Here is a 10,535-nt window from a genome sequence, read left to right on the forward strand (position 1 = left end):
ACAAAATCTATTAAATAATAAATCTATCTAGTACACATAAGTCCCATGGACAACGTTTTTCCTCTTCGGGTCCATCCTTGCCTAAGTGCTTACGTTAGATATTACATTCTGTCAAAAAGCAAATGACAAGGATGTGACACTTGTAAAAATATCCCTTTTTTTGGGTGTAGGTGTCAACGCACTGGGGCTCTCTCTCTCTCTCTCTATATATAGCATCTTTGGTTGCTTTTGTGGAGAAAGAAAGAGCTCAGATTGAGAAAATGCAGCCAAGGGGGAGTGGTAGCTCATCAAAAGTTGATCGAAATGAAATTGAGAAAAACCGAAGATTGCAACACAAAGATCTCTATTCCAAGCTTGCTTCCTTCATCCCTAACCAACCCTCAGAGGTACTCTCTCTCTCTCTCTCTCTCTCTCGCTCTCTCTCTTCATGGAGAAAATATATACAACTTCAATTTGATAATACACTTCATGCATGGAGAAAATATACACATATATATATATATATATATTTTTTGACTTATCTTCACAAAAAGTTATCTACGGCTTTTTTCCATTGCCAAAAATTCTCCATTGTTGCCTCTCGGTGCAGGTAATCTGCATCTTCATTTCATATTTTTTTTCTTTTTTGAGAAAAAAAAAAAAAAAAAAAAACTTCAATACAATGGTGATACCATATTATTAGGGTCACTATTCATTAATTTCTTATTCATATTATTAATACCACTATTCAATAATTTCTTATTTTTTATCTTTCATGTATATATGGCAAGGTAATTATATTTAAAAATGAAATTGACCTTTTACAACACACGTGACTTGATTGTTTTTTTAATAATATCACATCATTATTGTTACAATAAATTTTTACTTCCTTCAAAAACAATGTCCAAATTTTTGTGCCTTTCACGCGGGTCAAAGCTTACCCAGTAAGAAATTTCGAAACATAAGCTACTTTATCACAGTTAAAGTTATAACCGCAGTCCACCGGCCTTTATGGCCCTGGTTTGTAAATAGACTTTTTCCCTTAGTTGGTCCTCAGAGCTGGATCTTATTTTCGCACTATTACACATATGAAAATAATGAAAACAATCGGGATCAATTATTATTATATCTAATATTCACTTGTAACGTAATATATTTTTGACATATCATCAAGCTTAATATGAAATTTTTTTTTTTTTTTTTTGATAGAAAGGACTACCATTACGCGATATGTTGGAGCAAGCCACCAAGTATGTGGTGGAGCTGAAACAGAATGTGGAGGAGCTGAAGCGGAGGAAGGCGGCCCTCAAAGGCGATGAGGGTGGTTCTAAGGAGGAGAGGTTACCGGTCTTGATGGTACGACACATGGGTTCAGCTTTGGAGGTGATTTTGAGTACTGGGTTGGACAAGAAATTCAAGTTACATGAAGTTTTGAGTGTCCTCAAGGAAGAAGGACTTGAAGTTGTAGGTGCTAGTTACTCTACTGTGGAAAACCAAACCTTCTACACCATTCATGCTCAGGTATATATATATATATATATATATATATAAAGTTCTATAATCCTAGAAAAATATCCGCAAAAATACATTTTACGGTTAAGATGATTAATTATCCCACTATATAAAAAAATAGATCTCAACCATGCATCACTATTCTAGGTCAATTTCTGATCCATATTTTTGGATGCAGAGACTCTCTCTGTCAAGTAAGAAAGTCTACTCATTGCCGTAGATTTGGGTCAACTGTATGGTTCATTTTTTTTTAATAAAAAAAAGAAGTTATATTTAATATATGGGAGGCAACTTCTCTCCTATATGTTATTAAACTAGAAAGCTCTGATTCGGCTCATTGTAATAGTTCATCTTGTTACGTTTATTGTGCACATTATTTATACCAAAAAAAAAAAAAAATAAGTTGATATATTCATTTGATCAGATCATATTTATTTATAAAAAATAGACAAATTATATAATTTTGAAGATAGACCGTTTATTTTATTTTTCTAGACAAATATAATCAAATCAATTGACTATCAATAATGTTCGATCAACTTAATTTTTTGAATGAATGATATGTTTAATGAGCTCCACAAAATGAACAATTCGGATAGTATGATGGGTTGGCTAGGAGCTGCTCTGTTATATGTATATGTATATGCATTACTTGACAGATTTTAATTACAGTTTTAGAGTAATCATTCACTTTCTAAATTAATAAACAATTAAATAGAAAAATAAAATGGGTGGGTTTGGGATTATGGTTGGGTTTTTAGTGATATTTTGACTTTTTAATTTTTTTTATAAGTTAAAAAAGTTGCTGTGTTTAGAAAGTTATTAAAAAAAATTTCTTTTTTTTCAAAAAAAATTAATGCAATATTTAACTTTTTCCGCCGGTGACAAATAATTTATTGAATTTTAATTTTTTTTTCTTAACACCCCAAACAGTCACTTTAGTCTTTCTTTTACCATTTTTAAATATAAATAACACATATTTTAATATATAATTTAACCATCTCATTAAAAATATTTTGGAAAAATTACATTTCAATGTATATTTTCAAATCAATAATACACTGTACAAACATTAAAATGCAAAGTCATAATTTTTTCAATAAAGTTAGAGATTCACATTTTGTACTCACAAATGCATCTACAATTATGTGACAAGGATGGTGAGTCTCATATAATTGAGTGTATGACTAATCAAAAATTAATATTTGTTGGCTCATATCATTGTTGGTTGAACTGTGATAGATTTTTGAGAGTCTCAAAATATTTTCGTAATTTTTTTAATTATTTTATCAATTTGTAATTAATCTTCTAAAACACCACTAACATGTAATTCTATCAAAGAAAAATATTTAAGAGTAATAAAAGCTCTACTTATATGACAGTGGATTCCATTCTTAAATAATTTGAAATATGTGTCTTATTTTTTTTTATCCCTATAAATCATTGCTCTCCTGCCAAATGTTCATAGCAAGCAATTGCCTGACCAAACTGAATTTTATTGTCCTCGTACAATTCGGTCCACACGTCAACGCTGACTCCAGCCTTCACATGTGTTCATGGAGGAGATTATTTGCTGGTCTTGGATAAGTTGACGTGATGTTACAATTAAATTTTATGGATGAAGAGTTATTTTGCCAATCGAGTTAAAAGTTAATTTTTTAGTGTTTCTAATTTTTTTAGGTCATTTTATCTCTTTTATTTTTTATATGTTTTTTTTAAAAAAAAAAATTAAAAAATTGACTTTTAAACTATGCCTCAAAATAATCCTAATTCAGTAAGAATCAATATTTTTTATGTAATTTTTGAAAAATAATATAATAAATATTAGAAAAATACTTGGGAGCATTAAAAAAGGATCACTAGAGGGAGCACTAATGATGTGGCAGTGGACTCTTCCCACTTTCTATGCCTTGTTATTTATTTATTTATTTTTTTGTCATTCTCAATATATTAGTGCTATTAGTGGTGTATTTTTTAGTGGTATAAATCATTGTTGTAAATATTATATGTTGAATGGTATAAACTAAGATTCTAAAACCACCCAATACCTTCTCTTTTATAGAACCATCCATGCTACTTTGGATTTAGGCCGGTGTAGGGAGATCCGGACTTAACATAATTCGAATATAATTTGCTTATTTAAAAAGAAAATTTGAATTCAAATTGAATTTGATTTTGAAAAATTCAATAAAATTTCATTCAAATTTGACTCCGATTCAATTGATATGCAATCAAATTCAAATTTTATTTTCATTTTTTAATTACTCAATTTCAAATGTAAGTAAAAAAAAAAAAAAGGAATGATATGATGGCATAGAAGGTGAGTTTGGATGTAAAGAGAGAAAATGAGAAAGAATAAAACAATAAATAAGAAACTACGTGAGAAAATAATTTGTTTTATTGCATAATGACAGCGAGTGATAAAAAATTCATGCATTAAAAAAGTTTATTGTTTTACGAGTGTGATTAGAGTTAAAGTTTGTTAAAAAAAATTTAAAAAACAGCCTGATCGGATTTATCTAATTCCAATAATTAATAATCAAAACAATCAGATTCAAATTTGATCAGATTATCATATTGAATTTTCTTTAGTGGATTCATGTGGGGTGGGGTTGAGTCTAATTTGGTCAAAACAATCCGGTCATAGACTTTTTATTTTTTATTTTTTATGGCCATTCACATTCCTACGTGAACACATAAAAGAATAATGTTACAATAATAAATTTTATTTTGTTTTTTTATATTAAATTTGTTCATTAATTTTTGTGATTCTTCATACATTATTTATGTATTGGTATCATGCATAAAAAAACAACATTCAATATGCTTAGGGACATCCCTTTAGTTCATCTTAGAGAATGAAATTAGGGATTCTATTTTCGTCCTATTGTAAGTCAGTCATTTGTTCAATTTGGAAGATGCTTCATACATTATTTATGTATTGATACTATGCTTAAAAAACGAAATTCAATATAATGAGACATGAAATAATATATAAATATTATATAAAAATTTAGTCATTACAATGTTAATAAGAGTAATTTTCATTGCATGATGATGATGTTGGAGTGGGTCCATCATCCATATTAACACAAGCTGACTGATGATTTGCAGATTTTATATTCAAGAATTGGGATAGAGACTTCAAGAATGCATGAAAGATTGGAGGGACTTATTCATTGAATTTATGTAATCTTTTTGGTCTTAGCCACTCCCCCTGTGACCTACTCATAAATGGTTGGAGAGAGAATGATCAAAGATTTTTGTACTTTGCAGGGATTGACTGTGTCCGCTGACGCCATCAATTCGATCCAAAATTGCATTTATTTTATTTGTTTGCACGCAAAATTTTGTTTGTTGGACTCAATCTTCTACTCTCTCTTTCTCTCTGTCCTCTTTTTAAAGTTCAAACATTAACATATGTGACTGTTCTCTCCACTTCACATTCAGTATTCATACAAATACACAATATATATATATATATATATATATATATAAGGTTCGAGTAAATACACCAAATTAAGAGCTAGGGTAAATTACTAATAAATGTTAATAGTTAGATTTAATTTTTATAAAATCTTATTGAAAATAAATCCTAATACAATTGTCATTAAAAATAATTTTTTTGTGACGATTTTTTGTATATGTATTAAAAATTGATAATTAGTGACTTTTTTGTCATGATTTATAAATTATCGCTAAAATTTACAATTAATAACTTTTTTTATGAAGAAGTTTTCAAACTATTACTAAAAGTTAAATATTAGTGATTTTTTTTTAAAATATAATTAGTAATTTTCATTATGAAAAATATAATTACGGCACTTTTCGCAATAAAAATATTCGGTCCCTAAAAAATAATTTTATCTCCAAATTTTGGTCTCTAACCTTGATTTTTTGTAGTGCTAAAACTTATAATTAATGACATTTTTTATTAAAAAATTTTCAAATTATCGCTGAAGATTAATAATTAGTAATGTTTTTTAATAGTGTTTAATGAAAAATACTATTAATTATAATATAACCTATTAGATAATAAGTCTACATATTAGGACTTACACGTAAGTCCTCCTTAAGCTAACTTATATATCTAAAGATTTGTAAGACAAATCCTACCATAAGGTTTTTAAGACTACATTTTAGTGGATGATATGATAGATTGTGATTGGGACACTTTTTTATGAGTTAGGGACCAAATTGCAAAAAATTTTCTTTGTAATGATCAAAGTAGAAAAAGATACATACTTCATAGAGTGAAAGTATAATTTATTCAATGAGTATTGCTATTCAGACTCTAAAATTAGATAAACTTTTTAGATCAACCTAAGTCACATGTCTCTTTTATGGATAAAGTGAGAATATAATCAATACTCTTAAAACATTCATTAACAAGATTCATAGTATTTAGGGCAAAATTCACTTCACCCCTTTATAAATTGGGTTCAGAGCACATTACACCCTTATAGTTTAAATATAGGCAAAAACATCCAGTGTGATTTTGGACTAAACTGTAACGGTTACCTTTTCCATCCAAATTGACGGAAAAGTGTAATACACTTTTCAATTTTGAGAGGGAGCTCAATTTTTTTAGAAATAAAAGTAGAATCAAAATATAAAAAGTCAAATCTACCCTTCATCTTCTTCTTCATTCACTTCATCTTTTTTTCTCGATTCATCTTCATCTACCTCAAAACCCTAAAAACTCTAACCAACTTCCCACTCCTCCCAATCACAAATCTACCCTCTCCAACTCTCACCCACTGATATCTCCTTGTGAACCATTATAGCCACCCAATCTTGCCTTTCCGACCATTGCCATTGTCACTGTTGCTTTTCCTCACTTTTACAATTTTAATCCATCGCAAAAAACTTTTGTCACGCCTCATATCCGTCGCTAATATTTTTTGCAACGATTTTTTACGTTTAGTGATGGTTTTTATCCATCGCTAAAAGTTTATTTTTTGTAGTGAAAGTAAAAAAAAAAATTACGTAATTTTAAAATATATTACTTAAGACAAAAATATTAAAAAAAACTATGATATTTTCAGTTGGATCCCAAATACCACAAAAGATAATAAGGGGAACAATATGATACACTCCCAAAACATGAGAAATTATAATACCCTATAAAGTTAAGTGTGTATAGTTTGAGTTTTTTGAAATTTGAGCTTTTTGGTTTTCATATATTTTGTTTTTAGTGAATATTTTTAAAATTTTAAACATTTTTTTTTACTTTTTTAGATGCACCTTATTTAGATGTATCTAAAAAGTTAAAAAATTGTGAAAAAATTAATAAATATATAAAAATACAAAAAATGTACTGAATTCTCGTATTTTTTTTTTTTGTATTTTTTGTATTTAGTGAATTTTTAAAAGGTTTTTTTTTCACACATTTTTTACTTTTTATGTATATTTATGGGGGATTTTTTTTTAAGGTCCTTGGTATTAACATTTTATAGTATCAAGGACATCAAATATTTTTATAATGTCTAAGCTCTCTCACAGATTGATCTAGAGAAATTTTAATCCAGAAAAATTTGTGAGAAATTCTTTCCAAATTTCTCTGGACTTCCTCCGGATTTCCTATTCTCCGGAGACATTCTCTCCAAATTGCTGTAGACTTCCCACTCTAAAGAGAAAATTCACAAGGCTTCATTATTATTCAGATCTCTTCACAATTTTCTCTAGTTTACAAATCTCTTCAAGCTTACTTCTTTCCCAAAATTCATCTATATATGATATCTCTACCACACTACCTTTGATGAATGCAGCGGTGGTCTGAGTGGTGGTTTCAAACTAGAGAAAATTGAGAAATTTTGGACTTCCCAAACCCAAAGAAAATTGAAATTTCTCTGAGTTCAAATTTTTGCAACCTACAACTCAAAAACTAGTACTAATTGTGGAGGTAAATACCAACATTATGACAATCTAATTCACAATCTTTTAAAAAGGACTCACAACTAATACTGATCCTACTTCAATAACAAAATTCTAACTTCCGCCACTCAACAAAGTGCACTTGAAAATTTCTCTTTTGTCCCCTTTTGTCACAGGATTCTAACATCACAGCGAAAATTATTCAAGATAGAGAAAATTGTGTTTTGACTTAACCAGAGAAAATTGATCAAACTAGAGAAAATTACAGTTCTCTCTTCTCTTCTAGAGAAATTCTAAATCAGAAAAATCCAGAGAAAATTTAACATCACAGAGAAAATTATTTTTTGACTCACCTAGAAAAAATTGATCAAACCAGAGAAAATTGCAGTTCTCTCTTCTCTTCCAGAGAAATTCTAGAATTTCTCTGGATTCAAACCAGAGAAATCTAGAAAAAAATGAACATCACAAGGAAAATTAAACATGCCAGAGAAAATTGATCAAACCAGAGAAAATTATAGTCCTCTCTTCTCTTCCAACTCCATTCCTCATCTTTTTCAAATTCTCTAGTTTGTTTATAATTATTGCTTCTTTTTTGCTTCTGAATAATAATGAAGTCTTGTGAATGCACCCTGCAATAAATTACAGACTTATAGTGATTTAGTAAACTAAGATCATGTTTGTCCCAAAAACAGTTCAATCAATGATGTCAAGATGCAATCTGTGTATTCCACGTTCCTAGATTAGATTATACAAACTATATTATCAGCCAACACTCACAAGACATACTCTAATAGAAGCAGTAAATGCCAGAGTTGTGAGAAGGCCACATATTAACAGAACGATCACAACAGCTTTGCAAGATATCCACTTCTTTGATGGATCAACATAACCACTGCTGTGAAGATCACTTCCATCATCGGCTTTGATGGTAACGGCTATGAAGATCCTCGTCGATCTCCAGCGAATTTCCATGCAAATTTCTAGTACTAAAATTAGATCTGCAAGTTGCGGAGAGAAAACAGAAGAAATCAGAGTTGAATCGCTTCAATTCGGTGAAGAAATTCAGAGACTAATGGCGGCGCCACTGGAGACCAGCTTTTTTTTCATTGCTCTTCCTTCCCTGGGATGCTTTGAGATTCGTTTGACGGAGGAGAGAGAGTTGGAGAAGACGATGACGATGATGAACTTCGGCGATGGAGGTAGAGTTCGTCGGAGAGAGAAGAGCAGAGAGAGAGGAAGAGAGGGGAGGCAGTTTGATTTAAGGGATCAAATTTCTTAGTGATATATGGGTGTCGGGGGTTGAGGGAGCTTAGACATCATTAAATAATATTGTGGATCTCTTCCATTACTAAAAATGGAAGAGAGACCTGTTAAGCATAATGCTCAGGATGAGGCTCAAGCTGACTCTGCAACAGCTGCACCAGCAGCACTAAAGCTCTGCAACAGCTTATAGTTGATACAAGATAGCAGCTGTATAAGTTTGTAGTCCAGCTCAGCTAAAGGTTGCAAGTTGTTATTTTAATAGTTAGTTTGTTAGAACTAGAGTTAGATTGCAGTTATGGTTAGGTTAGGAGGTTAGAAGGTAGTTAACAAATAGTTGTTTCTCTATAAATACAAGTTCTGTAATTCTATCTTGCATTGAATAAAAAGAGTCACATTCTCTTTATGGTATCAGAGCCATCAAGCTCTTGCGAGCAGAAATTCTTTGAGATATTGCTATGGCTTCTTCAAACCCTACACCTTCAAGTTCTTCTTTACCTGCAAATCTTACACTCTTAATTTCAAACCTGAATGCTTTTGTGCCTACGAAACTTGATTCAACCAATTATATTGTCTGGAAAATTCAGATTCATAACATCTTGAAAGCTACAAAGCTTCTTGGATTTGTTGATGGTACTATCATATGTCCATCCTCTATTGTGATTGACTCAAACAATCAAGAAGTTCTGAATCCAGATTACACACAGTGGATCACTATTGATTCACATCTGTTGAGTTGCATCACAGCTACATTGTCTTCGTCTCTCTACACTTCTGTTATTCATTGTCAGACTAGCCATGAAGTCTGGTTTGTTCTTGCCAAAAGGTTTACATCTCTTTCGAGATCTCATATTCATCAGTTGAAAAATAAACTCAGTCGTATTGTTAAAAAAGGTTCAACAATGGAAGACTACTTGAATCAATTCAAGTCCATTTCAGATCAGCTTGCTCTAGCTTCAGCACCAGTTGACGATGAGGATCTGGTGCTCTTAGTTCTTAATGGTTTGCCAGATGAATACAATGCTTTCAAGACCACCATTAGAGCTCGATCTGATCCTATTTCCATGGAAGATTTGTCTTCCTTACTGTGTTCAGAGTCTATTCATATTGAGTCTTCCCTGAAACAGACTCATACAGCTGAAATTCCATTTGCTTATTCTGTAACAAGAGGAAACTATAAAGGAGGTAACAGAGGAGGTCATCGCGTTTCTTTTCGAGGCCGAGGTTCCTCTCCTAGAGGTTCAGAAGTTTTCAGAAGTTCAGAAGGTTCCAGAGGTTCAGAGAGTAGTGGTCGGTTCCGAGGCAGTTCACAGCATGGTAGTCCTCTCAGAGGTAGTGGTCAATATCACAGAGGTCGGCCCAACTTTAATCCTAATAATGCTGTGGTTTGTCAGATCTGTGGAAAGCTGAACCATACTGCACTAGACTGCTGGTACAGAATGGATTCATCTTTTCAGAATAGTTCACAGAATAGTCCACATCAAACCTCCTTTATTCAAACCAGTCCCACAGCCTATATTGCTTCTGCCTCACCTTCATCTGTAGCATCCACACCTGCATCCTCTTCAAACTGGTTTCTTGACTCTGGTGCAACCAGTCATATGACTAATGATCTTGCTAATTTCTCCTCTTATCATCCCTATTCTGGACAAGATCAAGTTGCTGTCGGTGATGGCTCCACTCTACCTATCACTCACACTGGTAAGGGTCTTCTTCCCACACCTACATTTCCTTTTCAACTTCACAATCTCCTTTATGTTCCTTCTATCTCCTCCAACTTACTTTCCATTCATCAACTAACTAAGGACAACAATTGTACTGTTACTTTTGATTCTCATTCTTTTCTGATTCAGGACAAGGCTACTCAGAAAGTGCTGCATAGAGGATCTTATGCTCATGGCCTC

General features: G+C 31.5%; 1 protein-coding gene across 1 annotated transcript; it reads left to right on the plus strand.

Annotated features, from left to right (window-relative positions):
* The first annotated feature begins 227 nt into the window (after positions 1–227).
* On the plus strand, positions 228–4,842 carry LOC114294572 (transcription factor bHLH167). The gene is made up of 3 exons (XM_082892811.1): positions 228–386; positions 1,192–1,503; positions 4,609–4,842. The coding sequence occupies exons 1-3, from the start codon at positions 261–263 to the stop codon at positions 4,675–4,677; spliced, it is 507 nt and encodes a 168-aa protein (XP_082748937.1). The 5' UTR covers positions 228–260; the 3' UTR covers positions 4,678–4,842.
* Positions 4,843–10,535: the final 5,693 nt, after the last annotated feature.

Source organism: Camellia sinensis, chromosome 10, assembly GCF_055761805.1.
Source record: "Camellia sinensis isolate YWXY chromosome 10, ASM5576180v1, whole genome shotgun sequence".
Classification (NCBI taxonomy): Eukaryota; Viridiplantae; Streptophyta; class Magnoliopsida; order Ericales; family Theaceae; genus Camellia; species Camellia sinensis.